We start from the raw sequence: 23,654 nt of genomic DNA on the forward strand, positions 1-23,654 counted from the left end.
GGAGTGTAAAGGTGACTATAGGGGTGTTATTTCATGTCTAGAGGGCTCTAATCATGTTAAAAAGTGTATTTAGAAGGTGGTAAACAGGTTTTCTATGTCTTATTTTCTCTTATTATGTCTACTATATTGGGTAATAGGAGTGTAAAGGTGACTATAGGGGTGTTATGTCATGTCTAGAGGGCTCTAATCATGTTAAAAAGTGTATTTAGAAGGTAGTAAACAGGTTTTCTATGTCTTATTTTCTCTTATTATGTCTACTATATTGGGTAATAGGAGTGTAAAGGTGACTATAGGGGTGTTATTTCATGTCTAGAGGGCTCTAATCATGTTAAAAAGTGTATTTAGAAGGTGGTAAACAGGTTTTCTATGTCTTATTTTCTCTTATTATGTCTACTATATTGGGTAATAGGAGTGTAAAGGTGACTATAGGGGTGTTATGTCATGTCTAGAGGGCTCTAATCATGTTAAAAAGTGTATTTAGAAGGTAGTAAACAGGTTTTCTATGTCTTATTTTCTCTTAACACCCCTATAATCACCTTTACACTCCTATTACCCAATATAGTAGACATAATAATATTCCATTTGTAAATGAGGTGCATCCTTGATGGTGGACATGTGGAGCAGATGTGTTGCTTCTGTATGATGAGGATTATGAAGAGGATGTGTTGATGCTTTGCTACATTTGGAAGGATGATGAAATGAAGCCTTTGGGTTGGACCTCTGCGGTCCTTTGAGGATTATATTTTGTGTTAAGGGACTGACTTGAGTTTGGGTTTGGGTGTGCTGAGTACGCTGTCCTCGTCGTCGTCCACTTCCGGTCCACTGTTGCTGGCGTTGTCAAAGTCCACACTGTCCAGATCCAGATCCTCTTCCTCCACCTCAGGAGGAACCTCACCTGGATCCTGCTCAGAGCCCAGAACCTGCACGCATGCACGCACGCACACGTGTACAGTGTGTATGTGTTTTTAATTGTGATTGGCTGTGCAGGTTGGTTCCAAAGTCACGTGATTGGCATCTATCACCTCATCAGACACTCGGAACCTCTTGAGGAGGGCGACCACTTTCTGCTTGAAGTTCTGCTGCTGAAAGACCAAACCATCACCTCAGCATCTCATTGACTTAACTAGAAAGCAGTGGAGGAGCAAGATTTTCTAACTTTCAGCACAACACGGACTTCATGACATTTATTTACCTTTAGCATTAGCCTTAGCTTCACTTTTAGATACCATACGGTTAGCTTTACCCTCGAGCTCACACTCATCTTTAGCATTAGCCTTAGCTTTACTTTTAGCTATAGTACAGTTAGCCTTAGCTTCATGTTTGTGCTCATCTTTAGCATTAGCTTTAGCTTCACTTTTGGCAATAGCTTTAATTTTAGCCTTTAGTGCATACCCCTCATCTTTAGCCTAATCTTTTGTTTAGCTTTAGATTCAAGTTAAGGGTCACAGCCCCTCCTCATCTTTAGCCATAGAATTAGCTTTAGTTGAAGTTTTAGCTTCAAGTTCATGTCCACTTTTTCCTTTTTAGCTTTAGCGCATGTGCCCCCTCATCGTTAGCTTTAGCATTAACTTTAGTGTGGACGTTCCCCTAATCCTCAGCTTGAGCATTATCTGCAGTTTCAGCTTCAAGTTGACCACTCCTTTAGTTAGCTTGACTTTTAGCTTTAGCATTAGCATTAGCCACGTTCCGGCTACGTCCTAACTCTGTTTTTATCTTGTGCTCCATGTAGTCCGTGTCCACTTGGTCTCTCGTCTTTGGCTTCAGCTAATTCCGCTCGAATGACTTTTGGACATGAACACAACATGTGCGTCTCACTCTGGTGATGGATGGCGTCCTGACGATGGACCTCCTCTGCTTCTTCGACTTGCGTACGTCGTACTCGTTGTCCTCCAGATCCTGAAAACAAAAAAGACCAGTGAAGTTTTGGACAAAACCCCCAAAAAGACGGGTGATGTTTTGTTTACTGGTGACAGTAAAGACAAAAACACAAACGACATTTTGGACAAAGACAAGAAAAATGTAATTTTTAGAGTTTAGGCCTTGTTTCTGCACCAACGCGAACACAAAGGACGAGTGACGTTCCGGACGAAGAAGACTGACCTGCGCTTGCACAGCATCATCGCTGGCCTCCTGGTCCGAGGAGAAGCTCTCGTACTCTTCCTCTGAGTAGTTGTCTGGAGGACAAGACACGTGTAAGACACATCTTTACTTCAGCAGGATGGTCGGCACAATTCACCGGGACATTTGGCCATCCGTCCTTGCGGGGCGGCGTCCTCGTGGTCGATGGGCTGACTGGACAGCGAGAAGATCCAGATCTCTGCCACCTTGCCCAGAAGGTCCTTGTGGTCGCTGTAGAGAGGAAGAACCTGTCCTCCTTCGGTGGGGTGCTGCATCACCTGAGGACAAACGAGCGTGTGGACAAACGCCACACGGAGACGCAAAGTAGGGCGTCCTACCTCGGCCATGTCGACAGAGCCCGCCGCCAGCGTCTTGTAGCCCAGGATGGTTCGGTGCTTGTAGCGCTTGCGTCTCTGCAGGAGGACCTCCAGCTTGTTGCCTTCTCGCTTGAGGAAGTGTGGGTACTACGAAGGAAGCACACAGCTGTGGGACATGTGGCGCAACCAGGACGCCACATGTCTTCCTCGGAGACTCCATGCTTGTTTACGAGAACGTGACAGCCGCTAACGTCACCGGCAGGACAACAAACAAGGAGTGCGGGGCATCTCGCCTCGCTGGAGCATTTTTTATAAATGATGGGTTCTCGGATTTATCGATATGACGTCATAGTTCCCTCATTCATACCCGCCCCGTAATTACCGTGTACCCCTGCTCCACTCAACACACCCTCGCCACCGGGGGGAGCCATAAAAATACACACAGGACTGGAATTACTCAATTATGATGTATTACTATGACGGTGTATTACTATTACGATGTATTACTATTATGATGTATTACTATTACGATGTATGACTATTACGATGTATTACTATTATTATGATGTATTACTATGATGTATTACTATTATGATGTATTACTACTACGATGTATTATTATGATGTATTACTATTATGATGTATTACTACGATGTATTACTATTACGATGTATTACTATTACGATGTATGACTATTACAATGTATTATTATTATTATGATGTATTACTATTATGATGTATTATGATGTATTACTATTATGATGTATTATTATGATGTATTATTATGATGTATTACTATTATGATGTATTATTATTATGATGTATTATGATGTATTACTATTATGATGTATTATTATGATGTATTACTATTATGATGTATTATTATTATGATGTATTATTATTATGATGTATTACTATTATGATGTATTACTATGATGTATTACTATTACGATGTATTACTATTACGATGTACTACTATTATGATGTATTACTATGATGTATTACTACTACGATGTATTACTACTACGATGTATTATTATGATGTATTACTATTATGATGTATTACTACGATGTATTACTATTACGATGTATGACTATTACAATGTATTATTATTATTATGATGTATTACTATGATGTATTACTATTATGATGTATTACTATGATGTATTACTATTATGATGTATTACTACTACGATGTATTATTATGATGTATTACTATTATGATGTATTACTACGATGTATTATTATGATGTATTACTATTATGATGTATTATGATGTATTACTATTATGATGTATTACTACTACAATGTATTACTATTACGATGTATTACTATTACGATGTATGACTATTACAATGTATTATTATTATTATGATGTATTACTATTATGATGTATTATTATGATGTATTACTATTATGATGTATTATTATGATGTATTATTATGATGTATTATTATTATGATGTATTACTATTATGATGTATTATTATTATGATGTATTACTATTATGATGTATTACTATTATGATGTATTATTATGATGTATTACTATTATGATGTATTATTATGATGTATTATTATGATGTATTATTATTATGATGTATTACTATTATGATGTATTATTATTATGATGTATTACTATTATGATGTATTACTATTATGATGTATTATTATGATGTATTACTATTATGATGTATTATTATGATGTATTATTATGATGTATTATTATTATGATGTATTACTATTATGATGTATTATTATGATGTATTACTATTATGATGTATTATTATGATGTATTATTATGATGTATTATTATTATGATGTATTACTATTATGATGTATTATTATTATGATGTATTATTATTATGATGTATTACTATTATGATGTATTATTATGATGTATTACTATTATGATGTATTATTATGATGTATTATTATGATGTATTATTATTATGATGTATTACTATTATGATGTATTATTATTATGATGTATTACTATTATGATGTATTATTATGATGTATTATTATGATGTATTATTATTATGATGTATTACTATTATGATGTATTATTATTATGATGTATTACTATTATGATGTATTACTATTATGATGTATTATTATGATGTATTACTATTATGATGTATTATTATGATGTATTATTATGATGTATTATTATTATGATGTATTATTATTATGATGTATTATTATTATGATGTATTACTATTATGATGTATTACTATTATGATGTATTATTATGATGTATTACTATTATGATGTATTATTATGATGTATTATTATGATGTATTACTATTATGATGTATTATTATTATGATGTATTATTATTATGATGTATTACTATTATGATGTATTACTATGATGTATTACTATTACGATGTATTACTATTACGATGTACTACTATTATGATGTATTACTATGATGTATTACTACTACGATGTATTACTATTACGATGTATGACTATTACAATGTATTATTATTATGATGTATTACTATGATGTATTACTATTATGATGTATTACTATTACAATGTATTACTATGATGTATTACTATTACGATGTATTACTATGATGTATTACTATTACGATGTATTACTATTACGATGTATTATTACGATGTATTACTACTACGATGTATTACTATGATGTATTACTATTACGATGTATGACTATTACAATGTATTATTATTATTATGATGTATTATTATGATGTATTATTATTATGATGTATTATTATGTCTTATTTTCTCTTATTATGTCTACTATATTGGGTAACAGGAGTGTAAAGGTGACTATAGGGGTGTTATGTCATGTGTAGAGGGCTCTAATCATGTTAAAAAGCGTATTTAGAAGGTGGTAAACAGGTTTTCTGTGCTCCAACCACCAACACATCCCATTGACAAATAAGGAATCCTACCTACCGTAGTTATCACGTTGGGGTGTGGGTCTCGCCATAAACGAGGGATAATGGTACAAACAAACAGCTTCTATTCTATGGAGAGTGTTTTTACCTGCAGCGAAAAGCTGAGGGCCAGATCTGTCTCCACGAACCCACTGGGTGGCAACACGATCTCGTGGGATCTCAGAACGCGCTTTGAGCCCTGTGTGCAAGCGCGCGCCCACACACACACACACACACACACACGCGCGCGCAACATTGCAATGACACCAAATGAATAAATCACGGTCATAAGAAGAAGACATGAGTCCATCATCGTGCTATGTGAGGGTCATGTGTGAGGTGCTGCTAACTTGTATTTTGACGGCGATGACCACGGAGATGAGTTCCTTGTCCAGTTCTCTCGTCACCACCAACTTCCTCACAGTCAAACTGCACAACCTGCAGCCACACGCGCAAACACAGGCTGTTGGAAAAACACACAGCAGGCCACGCCCCCCAGGCTCACCTCGCAATGTTTGGACCTTCTTCTTCATGACATCACTCGCGAGCGCCATGTCATCATCATGACATCGTCAGCACAAAGCACTCGGAAGCACGCACTCGTGAAAAGGAGGAAATGAGAGCAAGGCACGCGCAGACGTGCATGCATTTGCAGTACATAAAAGTACCACCGGAGGGCACTCGCGCAGGTTTTTAAAAAAAGAATTATTTTGGAATCAAAGAAACGCTTGAAGAAATGATACATAATCATTGATAGAAATGGGAACATGGCTACAAAAATGATCAAAAATGATGAAAATTGATTGGATACATGAACACCACCAAACAAACAGAGCTTGGTGTCCTACGGGATAAGGTTGCTTTTTCTTTGGCTTTTTTCGGCTCTCTGGCCACACTCATGACCCAATTTACTTCACTTCTTTTTACGCTCGTGTGACATTTAATGTTCCAAATACAGTGGGGGGGTTTTGTCATCATGTTGAAGGAAAACACCGGTCAAAGATCCTCTATGTGACGGGAGGGTTTGGTCATCTTGAAGGAAACACCAGCCAAAGATCTTCTATATAACGAGGGGGCTTTGCCATTGTGTTTAAGGGTAACACCAGTCAAAGATCATCGATACGACAGGAGTGCTCTTTCACTTTTAAGGAAACACCAGTCAAAGATAATCTATATCGACAGGAGTGCTTTGTTGTTGTTAAGGAAACGCCAGTCAACAATCCGCGTCTTTGTCGTTGATTTTCAGGAAAACAGCAGTCAAAGATCCTCTATAAGACGGGAGTGCTTTGTGGTTTTAAGGGAAACACCAGCCAAAGATGGTCTACATGCTGGGTGAGAGAGTAAGATGTACAGGTGAAGAGCACACGCGTGTGTGAGCGAGACAAAAGGCAAAGATTGTTGCGGGGTGAAGACGACAATGTGAGGAGGCCCCATGAAGACACGATTGTGTTGGTGCAAAGACAATGGACTCCTTTGTGGTTGTGGTGCTGCTCACTGGTGGGACGGGGCTGCAAAGGCGTACGGACTACAATATTGTCTCTTTGTTGGGAATTTATTCCGTTAATCTCCTCTAAAAGCTATTTTTAATAAAATGCTGCCACATTTCTAAGAGGATCTGCGCCGGTGACCCATTTCTGCTGGACTGGCGGCAGCGTTCAGTGTGTCTCAGCTACTTTTAGCTTGCTAGCAGACACAGGTAGCAGCAAAGTCATTTATTTTGTCCTGGTCACATGGTACTTATCACTAGGCACAATTTGTCATAGCTAGTTTTTGCTAGGTCAAAACAATTATTTTTATATTTATTAGGGGCGCAACGATTCCTCAAACAATTTGAGTACGTCAATTGCAAACCAGAAAAGCACTCGGAGAGTACAGATCTCCACCAAGCACCATACATGCTAATACTGGCATGCTAACACATAGCATCCCAGTGCTAAGTGTTTATGTTTTGTATTGTATGTACTTTATTGATCCCACAGCGGGGAAATTGACTTGTTACAGCAGCAAGACAAGTAAAGAGAACAGTGTAAAGAAAGCATAGTGTCTACAACATGGTTCAGGTGGTGCAGGTGTTGTAGAGCCTGACAGAGGTCGGTATGAAGGACCTGCGGAACCTCTCCTTCTTACACCGTGGGTGTAACAGTCTGCTGCTGAAGGAGCTGCTAAGGGAACCCACAGTGTCATGTAGCGGGTGAGAGGTGTTGTCCATGATGGATGTCAGCTTAGCCAACATCCTTCTCTCCCCCACTTCCTCCACGGAGTCCAGAGGACCGTCCAGGACAGAGCTCGCTCTCCTGATCAGTCTATTGATCCTGCTCCTGTCCCTGTCCGTGCTGCCCCCTCTCCAGCAGCCCACAGCGTAGAAGATGGCTGAGGCCACCACAGAGTCATAAAAGGTCCGTAAAAGAGTCCTGCACACACCAAAGGACCTCAGTCTCCTCAGCAGGTGGCTAAATGTAGTAGCATGTTTAGCCGTTTTCATAGGTAGACACATACATAAACACCTAACATAATAGTGCTCCCAAAGAAAACAGCTAGAAAAGCTGCTAGGCTAATGTTAGCATCCATCCATCCGTCTTCCTCTGCTTATAAGGGTCCAGGTCACAGGGGCAGCAGCCCCTCAGTAGGGACTTCCGGGTCCCCAGCCACCTCCTCCAGCTCCACCGGGAGGACACCAAGGTGTTCCCAGGCCAGCTGTGAGACATAATCCCTCCAGTGTGGCCTTCTCCCGACTGGGCATGCCCGGAACACCTCACCAGGGAGGCATCCGGACTACTGTAGATGGCCGAGCCACCTCAGCTGGCTCCTCTCCATGTGAAGGAGCAGTGGCTCTACTATGAGCTCCACCAAGAAGACTGAAGACTTTGCCTTCCGGCTCAGCTCTCTCTTCACCACGATGGTCCGGTATGGCGACCGCATTACTGCAGACGCTGCGCCAATCCGCCTATCGACCTCACGCTCCAACCTTCCCTCACTCGTGAACAAGACCCCGAGATACTTGAACTCCTCCACCTCATTCCCAACCCGGAGGGAGCAATCCACCTTTTTCCAACTGAGAAGACGCATGTTAGCATGCTAGCAATGCTGACATGCTAACATTAGCATGCTAACACCTAGCATAAAGATTTACGAGAATAAAAGTAACTTTACGTAACAGGCATTGCCTGAGACAGCTATGAAAAGGGAGTACTTGTGTGGAGGGGGTGGGGTAAGGAAGGCGGAAGTGCGATGATGCTAACCCGTGCTAATGTGTTTGTGCTCAACTGTTGTGTTTTGCTGCCACGTTGTAAATAAAAGCTTGCCTGAAGTAAGAGGAAAGCTTCCTTCCTTCCTGAAGAGCTCCGCTCTATTTTCCCTCCCACACGTGCAATCCTGATCAAAATCTTAAGACCAGTTGAAAGATGGCTAGAATGATCATTTTGCACATTTGGATCTTAATGAGGTTTTAAGTAAAGCTACAATATGCAAAACAAGAAGGGGGGGTGAGACAACAAGCACTTTGAAAAAGTCATTTACTGAAAACAACAATTCAACTGAAAGCTGATCAAAAGTTTAAGACCACAGGCTATAAAAGCCCAAATGTGCTCCAAATGTTGATGTAGTGTCATCATTCCCCCTGTCATGCCCTCCTGATGGTGAAGCTAAGAAGCTTTCTCTTTTCCAACGTGGTGGGATTGTGGAGCTGCATAAGCAAGGCCTCTCGCACCGTGCCATGGCTGCTGAGGTTGGGAGCAGGAAATCAGTCATTCTACATTTTTGGAAAGATCCTGAGCATTATGGAACAAAAAAGTCAAGTGGTCGACCCAAAAACATCACACCTGCGCTGAGCCGGAAGAAGGGTTTACAAAAACAAATTCAAAGACCTCGTCTCCTTCAATGCCACAAAAGTTGCCAGGGAGCATCAAACATGGGACATTGAAAGGTGGAACAAAGTTTTATTCTCTGATGAGAAAAAATGTAACCTTGACGGTCCAGATGGCTTCCAACGTTACTGGCATGACAAGGAGATCCCACCTGAGATGTTTTCTACCCGGCACAGTGGAGGGGGGGGCCATCATGGTCCGGGGTGCTTTTTCATTCAGTGGAACACCGGAGCTTCAGGTGGTGCGGGGTCGTCAAACGGATGCAGATGTTGGGGCGGGCATCCCTCATGACTGAGGGCCCTCGTGTGTGTGGTACCAGCTGGGTTCTTCAACAGGACAACGCTGCAGTTCACAATGCTGGCTTGACCAAGGACTTCTTCAGGGAGAATAACATCACTCTTTTGGACCATCCTGATTTCAATCCCATAGAGAACATTTGGGATGGATGGCAAGGGAAGTTTCTAAAAATGGCCATCAGTTCCAGACAGTTGATGGCCTTGGTGAAGCCATCTTCACCACTTGGAGCAATGTTCCCACTAGCCTCCTGGAAACACTGGCATCAAGCATGCCCAAAGCCATTTTGGAAGTGATGAACAAGAACGGTGGAGCTCCTCATTACTGAGTCCTACTGACAACATTTTTTTGAGCAGCTGATAAACAGCCTATTTTTTTGTACAGTTTTTTTGATACTTTTATCAAAGCAAGCAAATGCATGAGTTCTGTTTTTTTTTTTTTTAAATGGACTATCATTTTTGGAAACATAAATACATCATTACTAAGATGACTACAATGTCGCTCCATTTGACTTGACATCAGCTGCATCTTAAATATACTGACGTCATTTTTCCACCGGCTGTCCCCCCGACCCGCCAGTTGGGAGCCACCGCGCTAAAAACACACACAGGACTGCACTCATTCACGTACGATGTATTACTAGTGACATTCTTTTTAAGCGACCACGTTTATTAGGACACTTTTGCAGAGCTGCTGGAAACGGCAAAAAATAAAGCCTCCATGTAAACTGCCAGCTCAGTATACTAACCCAAGCTTGACGCCAACTCCCATTCGAGGATCAAACAAGGCTTCCTGAGACGTAACACGATGGCATATTCAATATGAAGTGTTATTATTTTCTTGTGTTGATTCTCTTTCTTTGCTGCTAATGTGGAGAATAATTGCAATTTATCACAATGGGGATTTGTTTTAATTGTGCAAAGCAAACACAGGCTGTACCCAATGTGTGTGTGTGTGTGTGTGTGTGTGTGTGTGTGTGTGTGTGTGTGTGTGTGTGTGTTTCTGTCCTCCAGGACTTTGCTGCGTCAGCAAGTTGGTCTTACGTAACAATTTGGATTCACAGGAAGTGTAGCGTCCTCCACAACACGTTTGTTTGTCTTCATGCAAACACAACCACAAGCGTCGCAGCGTGCTAACATCAAATGTCCTTTTGTGTGGAGCAAATGCTAGCATGCTAACTCACATTCTTGAAGTTTCCCCACTGAGAGGATTCCGGGAATTCGGGACAAGGAGAAGAGCCTCAAAACAAAGACAAGCTCACGCCGCCGCCTTCTCATCCGTCCTACTCTACATTCTTGCAGCGTGAGCATCCCGGCCGTCCGGCGGGGGACGGGGGACAGTGGGACGGTGCGAGGGCACAAAAGACAAGTGTCTCACACGTCTCCCAAACATGATCGACTTGAAAGAACCCGGCGGTTCAAAGTCCACCGCAAGCTCTGTCTCCATGCAGAGTAGGGGCAGCGGTGGCAGTGCCCCAGTAGATGGCAGTATTACCTTTCATACCGAGCAGCGGTGAGTCTATAACCAACAAGCTCATGGACGTGGCTAACAAAGGTAGCTAGTCGTTTAGCGTACTATGCACGTTTGGCAGGACCCTTTCTGTTCTCAATTTCAACACAAACACAAACACACACTGGGTTACACAATTCCCGAACCAATCGAAACTTGACATTGGTTGTCACAGTGTGATGAACAAGTCCTTTCCTTGGTTTCCGACAGTGAACAGCGTCCATTTCACCCACTTTTCGACATATGTCCTCTTCAGTGCTCAGTCTGTGTGTTCATAATTTGGTGGTCTTGGATGAAGCCATTTCTTCGTCATAGCCTTCATGCATGCCCCTTGAAGTCCATTGGAAGAACGTCTTGTTGGGACTATTTGGGACAAAATGCTTATGGTCGGCTATCCGTCGCAGCAGACGAAGATTACGTTTCTGTATTAGATTAGACCACAATTCTAGTGTCAAACGGGTCACACCATCTGTCCAGTCCCACCTACAGTATGTCCTCCCATCCTATCATCTACAATCCTACGATGGTCCGCTCCAAGCTCTTCCATTTGGATGCAAAGCTGACGTCACATCAGGACACTGCCACTCTTTTATCTGTGCAGCATGGAAGTATTCCCTAAGACTTGGTAGTCCAGTGCCCCCTTTGTCCTTCTTCAGCTGTGATGTCTCTCATTTAACTCCTGGCTTTCGATCACGCCACACAAATCTCGAGATCTACATGAAACTTTTTATTGTTAAGGGAGAGAAAAATCCAAAGCCACATGGCCCTGTGTGAAAAAGTGATTGGCCTTCTGTTAAAACAGAAATGAACTGAGATGAACTGAGATCTATGAGTGTGGAAACCGTCATTAAGCCATTTCTAAAGCTTTGGGACTCCAGCCAACCACAGTGAGAGCCATTATCCACAAAGGGCCAAAACATGGAACAGTGGTGAACCTTCCCAGAAGTGGCCGGTCAACCAAAATGACCCCAAGAGCGCAGCCACGACTCACCCGAGATGTCAAAAAAGACCCCACAACAACATCCAAAGAACTGCAGGCCTCACTTGCCTCAGTTAAGGTCAGTGTTCATGACTCCACCATAAGAAAGACATTGGGCAAAAACGGCCTGCATGGCAGCGTTCCAAGACCAAAACCACTGCTGAACAAAAACAACATTAAGGCCAGAAAACATCTTGACGAACCCCACGACCTTTGGGAAAATACTCTGTGGTTGAACTTTTTGGAAGGTATGTGTTGCATTACATCTGGTGTAAAACAATATCATAGCAACAGTAAAATATGGTGGCAGTAGTGTGATGGTCTGGGGCTGTTTTGCTGCATCAGGACCTGGAAGACTTCGCATCAAAGGCAATAAGTAATTTAGTTAATTAATTTTGCATAATTAGTAGTAGTAGTAGTACTTTATTAATCCCACAGCAGGGAAATTCATCTGTTACAGCAGCAAGCAAGATACACAAGTATGTACACAAGTAAAGAATGCATAGTCATAGACAATGCATGCAATGCATAGACATAGTGAAATACAAAATGGTTCAGGTGTTTTTAATTATTATTATTATAATTAATTAATAATAATTATTATTATTATTAATGTGGCATCCCACACCGTCACACAAAGTCTGACGCTCTTTAATAACTTTATTCTGAGCGGAACACATCAACAGCAGTGCAATTCCAACACTACATACAGTATCTCCCACTCACAAAACACGTCTCGAGCCCTCCTTGGAGCGACACTTCCTTATTGTCACGAGACAGCCGCGAGATGCATTCATGGACACTCCGAAAATAACAAGAATGTCTTAATTATGCACGAATGTGTGGTGTAAATCAACAATACGAGTAAGTGGATATTCTTATCACTCACTAATGTAACTCTTACTGCGAAAGTACAATTTGAGGCATACATGAAAAAATAGATATGATCTTTTTTTTTTTTTAAAACAATATTTTTATACATTGTTATATATTTTACAAAGACTGACTTGTGTTAAAGCTGATTTTTTTTTTGGACTATATATCCTATTATGAAAAATGTACAATGACACATTTGCAGTAGAAAAGATAGGTCATATTTTTACAATATTTATATGAACTATTCTATTTGACACATATTGACTTAAGGCCAATATGACACGTTTTTACAATATTTATATACATACATACTGTAATATTCAGCAAAGATTGACTTTAAAGTGAAATAATACATTTTAGATTTGTGGATAGTTATTATATAAAAACATATGGCAAAGTTTAAGACATGTATAGAAAATAATATTGGAATGTTTTGGAATTTGATTTGTTCCGAGTAGAGAAAAAGTGAATATAATATTTATATATTCTAATCTATACATACATATATATACAGTATGTTTTACAAAGAATTAGTTGTTTAAGTGGAAACAATATCTCCTTGAGGGTATTTGTTTTCAGAGTGAAATAAATGTAAATCAAGATTGACTGGTGTGTATATATATATATATATATATGTACGTACGTACATACATACATACATAGTGGTCGTCTATGAAACATATTACATGGTATATGATTGCGTGAGGAAGATAGTGTCATGTCATACTGCTGTGAAGGTGGGGGTCATTGCTGGTGATGACGACATAGGTGGTGTATAACACACACCCACACCCACACACCTTTAGCATGCATCGTCGTTGTCGTAAAGCAGCAGGCTACAGGATGGCTGCCAGTGTGATTGAACGTAAAAAGCTGCATACAAGTGTCTTACCTCGGGATGCAGTTTGGGGAGGATCCGTCTATCTCCCAGGTTGCGAACAAGTTCATCGGTACCGGTCTGTTGACATTCCCGCTGCCGGGGAAGCTCAGCCGGCCACTTCTCTCCGCCATGGTCCCGAAGTGGGCGAGCGAGGCGGGCGTGTTCGTCAGGTTCCTCCGGAGACCGGCGGCTAATCCCCGGGTCACACAAGTGCGGGCGCCGAGGCTGAGCGGCGCCTCCCCGCCGTTGGAGGCGCAGTGGTAGCCGGAGAGGAGCGACTCTGGCCGCGGGGCTTCTTGTGCCCACCACGCCGCTACACGGTCCCGCCTATGAGGGGCGGAGCTGGAAAACACTTTGAAAAAAAACTATCAAAAGATTATGTTAACATAACATTTATATGCATTTTTAAGAAAAATATATCACTGCAAACAAAAGCATGCATAAAAGATAATCAAACGGAAACGTTGCTTCCTCACCTGCTTTGTCGTCAATGACGTCACAATCTTTGTCCCAATGCATTATGAACCCTGACCTTTGAACTTCGCTAACGTGTTGACGCAAACAGCTCAGGTTACAAACGTAGCCATTCAATTAACACATTTCACATCTCTATGTGGCTATTCGACATAAAATTCTAGTTTTAACAGTACCGTAATACACTGCCCCCAGGTGGAGGAGAGTGGAACTACCACATTCATTTCTACAGTAAAATTCGTTGATCAGTTCACATGAACGCTGAGAGCATGGACTTGTAGAGAGTAACATGAGCACATATAATAAAAAATTTCAGCTTTAAGATGCCTATCACGTTCAGCTTGCTTTTTATGTCTTTAAATGAGATGAATGTACTACCACATACAGGCCCAATTCACCGTCCTTTCAACTTTTATTGAAAATAAGTCACATTTCATTACATGTCACAAGAAACAGGTTTGCAGTGAGCGTTTAATGACAATCAGCTGCTGAAATGGACAAAAAACATCACAAATCTTGCTCTAACATGGAGGGGGTGGGGGGCAGTGAATGCAGCACAAGGCATGCTGGGAGCTTCAGCCTAATCAATTGGGCGGCGCCAACACAAACAGCCCGGAAGTAACCGAACCGGGATCAAGGTACGGACCGGCGGGTCCACTCTGATGCCATAATGATAGACTTGTGAATTTGGAAGCTTCAAGGACACAAAAAAAGATCTGAACTTTCATGCGGCAAAACATCCAAACTAAGACTTAGAAAAATAAAAAGATTAAAAGAACGGGTTTGACAGGAAGCTCCGCCGTGGAGTGTCAGACGACGACATGGCGGAACGAGAGAGAGACAGCGACAGAAAGACATTCCATCTCAGTGTTTGCTCTCAGCGGAGGGTGAGCGGGATCGGGAGCGGGATCGAGAGCGGGACTGGTTGTTCTGCACGGGGGCCGGCGAGCGGGAGTGAGACCGGGAGTGGGATTTGGACCTGGAACGGGATTTGGACCTGGATTTGGAGCGGGAGGGAGACCTGTCGCCTGCTTTGCCCCCGCCCGACGACACCTTCTTCTCCGGGGTGCGACTGGGTGTCCGGGAACGGCTGCGGCTCCGGGAGCGGTTCCGGCTCCGGGAACGGCTGCGGGAGTAGCTGCGGGAGCGGGAGCGGGAGCGAGACCTGCTCCTGCTGCGGCTGTTGGGAGAAGATTGACGTGGTCCAATCAGCTGAGTTGTGATCGCTTTGTTAGTGACTATAGCTTGTCAAACGGGATGGTGTGTTCAGAAAAGTGGGTCGTCTACATCAAACCAGCGGAGATCCACTTCAAGATGACAACATCATCAAGAGTGACTAACACTCACCCTCTGCTGTCCTCAAAGATCTTGATCTTGCGTCCGTTGAGCTCGGTTCCGTCCAGCTTGGCGATGGCGTTCTTCATATCGCTCCGGGATGCAAACTCGACAACCCTGCCGTCAAAGCCAGAAAAGGTCAGGAAGACCCCCCCCCACCAAAAAACGTTGTCAACCTGGAAGCCGAGACTCACCCTTCGTTTTTGGTGGGTCTGTGAGCGTCAACAAAGGTCACCTCGCCAGCTTTTCTCATCAGGTCTTTCAGGTCCTGCGTGAGAGCATTAGTTAGAACAACAGCACAGCCACACGTCACTCAGGTGCTGCTCTCGCTCTTTTTTTTCCCCCCTCCACACACCTGGATGGAGAGAAATGAGCAGACAGCAAGCACGCTAGTATAGTGGCGACTAAGTAAGCATAAAGTGCTCATGACACCAAAACTCGTTAATCTTATTTTTCGCAGTGAAAAATTACATTGAAAGGCATATTTCCTGTTAGCTGTGCACTTGAATGTTGATTCTTGTAAAGGTTTCGTCACTAAAAACAGTCTCTTTCTGGATCTGTAGCAGTATGCCCAAGTGATGTCACACTCGGTACGCCCCCTTCGTTGTTTTGTTTTCATGTTTTGGTGGAGCTTTTTTTAAAGAATTTGTTACTTATACATCTATATTTTATTATACTATGCCTGAGCCTTGGGTGGCAGGCTTTGGCTCTAACACTCAAGTAGAACGAGTCAGCTTATTCACCTTTCCAAAAGACCCAATTTGCCACGATAAATGGACCGGGTGAATGCAGTCCTATTTCATAGTTGCCACAGCAGTGTAACAAAAATGTTTTAAGTGAATACTTTCATTTTCTTGATGTTTTTTTGGTGTCATGAGCACTTTAAAGTGGTTGCAAACTAACAGACTCCATGTGTTATGAATAAACTACAGTACATCCCTGTGCCCCTTTCCACTGCATGGTACCCTCTCAGCCACACCATTGATTGATCAATCAGCTTCGGACTCTGCAGTATTTAAAAGGATCACTGACATGATTTATCAACTTTGCTTAAATATATATTTTTTGTAATTATGTTCTACATGGTTCCATTTTTTTTAAAAGCGAACAGTAAATTCATAAAAATGACAGTTGGCACTACCCATGACCAACTAGCGCTCGCATTTCAGTGTCATTCCGGAAGTGACGTCATCGGGGGCACCTCCCAGCTAAAGTGGAGTAAACAAACGCTTCTCAAGGTAGATCATAGACATGGGTGAGTATATTTTTTGTCAAAATAGCAGTCATGCCAAAATGTTGTGTTGCTGCTGGATGTTCACAGTATCCAAGTGATACTGCAAGTTTTTCTTTCCCAAAAAGACGGATTCTGCCAGTACACAGGAGAAAAACAAGACAATGAAGAATGCCCACTACGTCAAGATGGCTCAAGAGAGTTTCTCTTTTTAACAATATTTCACGATAGCAACAAGGCTCCAAAGCATTATACATGGTCAGGCAAAATGATCTGACACATTTGTAGGTTAAATAAAAAGGCAAATAAAGTGAAGAAACAAAAAAAGTGTTTATTTTCGAAAAGTACATATGCCATTTTTTTCATAGAATGCCATTTTGCTTTGTTTCTTGTTTCTTTGTTGCCATTGTTTTTTGTTTCTTTTTCAGTTGCTGCCATGAATTGGACTGGTGAGCATCGCGCTTTCATTGTGGAAACGTTTATCAAAACAAACGAATCGCTAACTGCAACACAACGAGCGTTCCGTTTGCACTTCAATCTTGGTAGACATGATCCCATACCAGCTCCAAACATGATCTTGTTTTGGGTTACCAACTTCAGAGCTACTGGATCTGCATTGAGTGTGTGGACAATAATGGATCCCATTTCATTGATTTAATTTTTAAATCATAATTAAACAGAATGGCACTATATGTACTTTTTGAAAATAAAAACACTTTTTTTTTATTTGCTTTTGCCTTATTTGCCAATTGTCAGATCATTTTGCCTGACCCTGTACATGTTTTATAATTATCTTTTGACCATGTGTTTACTGTGGGTGGCGGCAGCGTGGCCAATGTTCATCCTCGACGTGTGTCCACATATACACTACAGCACACTATTAAAAACCCTTTAAGCTCATAAAGAAGTGGATTTAAAACTAAGTAATTTACACTTCCCATTGTGTGTTGAAAGCCAACAATCATCTCCATGTCTTAAAGGCCAACTGCCATTTTTTGTAATCATCCACAATCCTTACATGAAACATGAACACATTTCTTTCCCTTTTCTGTGCGTTCTAACAAGAGAAAACGAGTTAGTATAAGCCAGCTAACAATGCACGGCATGGGATGTACCCATTTCGTCTATGAAGCCCTCTATATATATATTTAAAAAAAACCAAAAAAAAAAACTGTAACAACATTTTATATACATGCAGTGATCATGCATTAACAGGTACATTGATAACATGTAATACTTGCAGCATCTTTCCCTATTTTGAAGATTTAAAACATTACCGAAACTCTCCTGGTCGCATTGATTTCACATAGCTCTCTTCTGTCACTGCTCAACAGCAGCAGGATAGGAACAGCGACGGCACTTCCAATGTCCGCTCTCATTGGGATGGCTGTGTCTTCCACGCACAAGACTTGTGGCTCCAGTCCTCAGGTGAAAAAATACTGACTAACAAGCATCTTGTGACGCTGAGACAAGTGAGGAGCCATGTTACTCCGCTAGATATAGTATTTTGTGTTTGCTGTTACAATATTGCTGTAGCTTAGCGTGCTTGTTTACCTAAACGATAGTACCCCAATGGCGTCACTTATGTAAATGAGACTGAGCAGCAAGAACTAGTTTGTCATGGCTGGTGTCATGAAATATAAACAGAATTTTTGCGGATTTACACATAATGTACTGTTAATGTAGAATAAGCAAAGCTGATGAATTATGTCAGAGACCCTTTAAACTCTGAGTAGAGCCAAGCTGGTACCTTGCAGTGGGAAAAGAAAATGCTGTAATGCGCATATAAATGTAGAAAAGTGTCATTTCCTCTGAAGTGTCTACCTATAAGGCCCTGAAGAAGAGTGACAGGCTTATGCGGTGATGTGCATCAATGTATGGGTCTGCATGTGTCATTCCTACGTGTACTGTGCACCCCCTTAAGCAGCCCACCCGCTCCAAAACACATGAGTTGTAATTGCTACTTACCGCGTCCATTACCAGGAAGACATTAGCATAGCGCCACGTGTCCAAATAGCAAATGGGAACCAACGCAGTGTTAAGAAGCCCTCGAGAAACGACCTCGGCCTTGACCCGGCATCCGGCCTCCACAAGTAAGGGACCACCAGAGAGCAAGTAGGAGGAGGGGTGTGCGCCCAACTCAACACCCCGCCCCAGCTCCATCAGCAACAGAAAAAGACCCAAAGGGGGCGTGGGGGGGGGGGGAGTGCGAGGGCCCGCCAGATTTGAGAGGGCTTTACAGCAGTCGGGGATGCCAGCCCACAGAACCTCCAGACCGGCTACGGACCTCCTAAGGCTACCGTATCCTGCGCTAGACCACTTTCGCCCGCTACCAGGGCCCAGCCAAGACTTTAGACCGGCGGCAACTGCGTGTAAGGAGAGGCACCAAATGGACACTATTCAGAAAACAACCAGGAGAGGGCGCTGCACACTTGTGACCCCTCCATGGAGGGTGTGCATTCACTTCTTGACACAAGGAAAGCATACACAGTGCTTGAGTTAAGATGATCCACCTACAGCAGTTACACGTGTGGATTGGTGGCCATTTAGCTAATGAGACCCATGTTGACATGGGTCCATCAATCAATGTTCATTAGTTCAATTACACACTTTACCACTTCTAACAATGAAGTGCTTTATTTAACAGGCTAGAAAGGCTGAGGTGTCCTACCTGCCAGCTGATGCGGGAAGACAGGTTTTCAACAATCAGCCTGTGGTCCGTGCGCACCGGAGGCCCATACCTGCTCAAAAACAAACCAAAGTCATTTTCTAGGACCACAGAGACTGGTGCATGAAAACTTGTCTCACGATGCAATGAGTAGAGCTGCATGTTCGCACCTGGAACCACTGCTGCGAGATTGACGATAGCCACTAAAGCGGCCCATTCCAGAGCTGCCGCCGCCGCCGCCTCCTCCGCCGCCGCCTCCTCCTCCGCCTCCCCTTCCTCTCCTGGAGCGAGCGTGCTCGATGGTAACCCTGCACCAGAGTCCACGTGAGTACCAGATAAAACTAAACATCAATACATGACAAATGTTTTGTCCAGAGGGTCCAAACTTTATGAAAAATGAAAGGATGCAAAGGCCACTTTCATATTTTGTATGATGTATAGTTCAAGATGTAGCTGAAAGACAAGACTATTAATATCAACTTAACCCTGCCTTCAAAAAAACTTTTTTTTTTTATATTTCAGCTAGATGATACTAAAATGACATTTGTCCTCATAATATTACGAGTTTATTCTTGTAAAATGGCTCCTTTTTTCTTGTGAAATCTGACTTTTGGAAATATTTTTACTTGACTCTGGTAAAATTACAGCTGTTGTTTTTCCCCATTTCTGCTGTTTTTTCCCCAAATATTTAAACTTTCATTGTGACTTTATTCCCGTAATTGTATGACTTTTGTCCCATATTCTAACTTTTACCCAACCTTATTTTCCAAACATAACTTTTTCTTTCCTCATTATGACTTTAAAAAGATTGTTTTTCTTTAATATTTCAAATAGATGCTACTAAAATGACACTCCCTCTTAATATTTCAAGTGTATTCATGTAAAACTGCAACTTTTTCTCGTTACAACTCGTTTCTCTTCATATTCAGCCCATTTTTCCATTTCTTATGTTTTTTTTTATTGTCAAACTATTTTAACTTTCTTCTCATAATACTCTGACTTTATACTTTCTACTGCGAGTCTCTCCCGGATGACAGCGCTTCTCACCTTATCTCTAAGGGAGAGCCCAGCCACCCTATGGAGAAAATGCATTTCGGCCGCCATCTTGTCTTCTTCGGAACATAGATAGACTGGTAAACTGAGAGCTTTGCTTTTGGTAGATGACGACCGTTGCAGACGCCGCGGCAATCCGCCTGTCCTTCTCGCGTTCCATCCTTCCCCCACTCGTGGACAAGAACCTGGGGTACCGTATTTTCACGACCATAAGGCGCACTTAAAAAAAGTCTTAAATTTTGTCCAAAATGGACGGGGTGCCTTATAATGCGGCGCGCCATATGTGTGTACCGAGTTCCAAAATGTGTAAGTGTTGCTGTGTGACTTTGATGAGCGCTCCGCTCGACTGACTGGGAGCGTCTCCTGCCGAAACGCTGCTTGTATAGAGGAAAGGTGGACGTGACTGAGGACGCGAAAGGCACGCCCCAGTAGTTATATAAGTATATTTTATGAAACGGCGCCCTCTATCCATCCGGGAGAGGACTATGAAAAAGACTACCGACTAGCAACATCCAGCTGATTACTAGGAAAGCTGGCCAGCTTCCGCTCCTACTGCAGTAAAAGCATTGCAGACAAACACATCCAGCCCAACAACATCAACATGGACGACGTGCCGCTCACTTTCAACGTTAGCGACGCACGAGAGGTCGGCTTTTACTATTGTGCTTGGTTGCCATGGCAATGGACAGAAACTGCTACCTGCGGTGATTTTTAACAGGAAGACGCTGCCTAAAGAAAAGTTTCCAGCTGGACCAATCAAAGGGGCTGGAAGGACGAGGAGAAAATGGCTGAGTGACATGTACGGAAAGAGACGGGATGTTTTTTTCCCCACGCGTCACAAGTGCAGCAAATGAACTTGGAGCTTGTCATCATTCCGGGAGGCTTGACGAATACGGTGCGCTTTATGGTCGTGAAAATATGGCACTTAAACTCCTCCACCTGGGGCAGGATCTCATCCCCAACCAGGAGATGGCACTCCACCCTTTTCCGAGAGAGAACAATGGACTCAGACTTGGAGGTGCTGATTCTCATCCCGGCCGCTAATCAATCCAGTGAGAGTTCAAGGTCACGGCTCGATGAAGCCAGCAGCCACATCATCTGCAAAAAGCAGAGAGCCAATCCTGCAGCCACCAAACCGGAACCCCTCAACGCCCTGGCTGCACCTAGAAATTCTGTCCATAGTAATGAGGAGAATCGGTGACAAAGGGCAACCCTGGCAGATTCCAACCCTCACTGGAAATGAATCTGACTTATTGCCAGCGATGCCAACCAAACTCTGACACTGGTCACACAGGGAATGAACCGCCCGAATTAGGTGGTGCGGTACCCCATATTCCCAGAGTATCGTCACAGAATTCCTGGAGGAACATGGTGAAGTGCCTTCTCCAAGTCCACAGAACACATGTAGACTGGTTGGGCAAACGCCCATGCACCCTCAAGGATCCTGCTGAGTGTAGAGCTGGTCCACAGTTCCACGACCAGGACCAAAACCACACTTCTCCTCCTGAATGCGAGATTCAACTGTTGTGGATCCTCCTCTCCAGAACCCCTGAATAGACCTTCCCAGGGAGGCTGAGTAGTGTGATCCCACCATAGTTGCAAAACATCCTCTGGTCTGCAGACTGATGATTTTTCCATTTTTGCTGGGTTTTTTTTTTAGGTTTTCATGTTAAATGATATTTTTACAACGTGCCGCTGGCAGAAAAAAGGATTTGCGGGCCGCAAATTTGGACACCTCTGGTTTCGTGTAAATTCCTCACCTCTCACTACACAATTCTTTGCCATTCAACTCGTACACAGCGTCATCCGCATCCCGGTGGTCATCAAACTCCTGAAAAAGAAAAAAAAACATTTGAGGCGAGGAGGGATGCTAAAATCCTCAGACGGGCACACAGTCGAGTCACACTGACCACGAAGCCAAATCCGTTCTTCAAGTTGATTTCACGGATCCGTCCAAAGCCCTTGAAAAACTTCTCCACGTCTCTTTCTCTGGCGTGGGGGCTCAGGCGGCCGATGAAGACCCGACTGCCACTCATTGTCTGTTCGGACAAGCACGCACACACACACACAAAACCACCAGTGAGCTACAATGAAAAACCTGCCAGCAAACAAGAGTTAAATAGTCACTAGACTAAGTTAATGGACAACTGGAAAAGGTACATCCGTTTCAAGCGGCAGTATTGTTTTACCAAGTGTATTTGAGCACTTTTCTATTTAACTGTTGCAGACGCAAAACTCGCCCCCTGAAGAGGCGTGACGCGACGTCGAGCTAAACCGGTTGGACTGTTATTAACGTTTACACAACAACGTTAATACTTTCATTCAACTTAATTTACACTGCCCGGTGCAGCACATGTGCAATAGTAACCTAAACACTGTCCACCAGGCTTGCTTTTCGATAACATCAAAGCGAGCTGGAATTTCATTTGTTTGGACGAAAGCGCTCAACGAGGCCTACACGCGTTAGCTAGCTCGCCCTAAACCCCGACGACATGACGGCGATTTCACATTGCTAAAGTGACATTAAAAACACAACACAGACGGGAACCGTCGCGTCTTAACCTTTGCGGAACGACACCCGGACGGAAATCGTTGCAAATCCAACAACATGACTTTGTCATTTTGGACTCCATGTCGCGCCTGGCTTGCCACGATGCCGACGTTCATTAGCCGCAGTAAGCTAGCAGAGGCTACACGCAAAATTACGCTATTTGAGTTAGATTTCTCTTAAAGTTCACATCAGACGGTTAATTTGGGTACTAAAACATATATCAGCCCGATACTCACCTTGGTTTTCCCAAGTTTGGTTCAGATCGAGAGTCGATTGTTGCTTCTTGCTGCTAACCTCAGCGTCGTCCGACTGATTCAAAATGGCGACCAGGAGTCACAAGTATGCGGCAGGGGAGGTGCGTTGGCAGCAGGTTGCCAGGTGGGACGTCGGCCCTCGATTCCTCGGAAACTGTCGGTTGTTCGTCACCGTTGCTCCCCTGTCGATTTAAGATTTACCAATTTCAAGTATTTTGTGAAGTCCAATATAACTGTAGTTGTCGAAGTTTTAAAAAGTGGTTTATTGTATGAAAACGATTAGAACTTAAAGGAACGTTTCAAAGCGAATGCGCATAGACAGGCGGTTCCGTGC

The 23,654-nt window shown here is 42.7% G+C and overlaps 2 protein-coding genes across 6 annotated transcripts in view; both read right to left on the bottom strand.

Annotated features, from left to right (window-relative positions):
- Positions 1–14,457, bottom strand: part of pacs2 (phosphofurin acidic cluster sorting protein 2) — a 30,282-nt gene extending 15,825 nt beyond the window's left edge. For 3 of the 5 annotated variants that reach the window (XR_008573342.1, XR_008573343.1, XM_054795600.1), the window contains exons 1-9: positions 13,767–14,457; positions 5,704–5,791; positions 5,463–5,552; positions 2,457–2,582; positions 2,237–2,396; positions 2,101–2,174; positions 1,816–1,896; positions 1,023–1,082; positions 763–920 (exon numbers count right to left, since the gene is read on the bottom strand). Coding sequence is in view for 3 of the 5 variants with exons in the window: in XM_054795600.1 (XP_054651575.1) it covers positions 763–920; positions 1,023–1,082; positions 1,816–1,896; positions 2,101–2,174; positions 2,237–2,396; positions 2,457–2,582; positions 5,463–5,552; positions 5,704–5,791; positions 13,767–13,885 (956 nt within the window). In the remaining 2 variants the exon portion in view is untranslated. The remainder of the gene's footprint in view (positions 1–762; positions 921–1,022; positions 1,083–1,815; positions 1,897–2,100; positions 2,175–2,236; positions 2,397–2,456; positions 2,583–5,462; positions 5,553–5,703; positions 5,792–13,766) is intronic. The other 2 variants (XM_054795601.1, XM_054795602.1) reach the window with 2 other exon arrangements.
- Positions 14,458–14,621: 164 nt separating this feature from the next.
- On the bottom strand, positions 14,622–23,425 carry srsf5a (serine and arginine rich splicing factor 5a). The gene is made up of 8 exons (XM_054795604.1): positions 23,303–23,425; positions 22,426–22,554; positions 22,276–22,346; positions 19,633–19,770; positions 19,466–19,535; positions 15,758–15,831; positions 15,576–15,680; positions 14,622–15,408 (listed from the first exon to the last, which is right to left on the bottom strand). The coding sequence occupies exons 2-8, from the start codon at positions 22,549–22,551 to the stop codon at positions 15,093–15,095; spliced, it is 900 nt and encodes a 299-aa protein (XP_054651579.1). The 5' UTR covers positions 22,552–22,554; positions 23,303–23,425; the 3' UTR covers positions 14,622–15,092.
- Positions 23,426–23,654: the final 229 nt, after the last annotated feature.

Source organism: Dunckerocampus dactyliophorus, chromosome 13 (assembly GCF_027744805.1).
Source record: "Dunckerocampus dactyliophorus isolate RoL2022-P2 chromosome 13, RoL_Ddac_1.1, whole genome shotgun sequence".
Lineage (NCBI taxonomy): Eukaryota > Metazoa > Chordata > Actinopteri > Syngnathiformes > Syngnathidae > Dunckerocampus > Dunckerocampus dactyliophorus.

Bases quoted from the DNA above. Each gene is read 5' to 3' on its own strand.
- srsf5a (XM_054795604.1), bottom strand. From the start codon at position 22,551: ATGAGTGGCAGTCGGGTCTTCATCGGCCGCCTGAGCCCCCACGCCAGA. The intron at 22,347-22,425 runs GTCAGTGTGACT...TTTCTTTTTCAG, and splicing joins AGAACGGATTTGGCTTCGTG to GAGTTTGATGACCACCGGGA. The intron at 15,681-15,757 runs GTGAGTCTCGGC...CTTTGACGGCAG, and splicing joins AGACCCACCAAAAACGAAGG to GGTTGTCGAGTTTGCATCCC.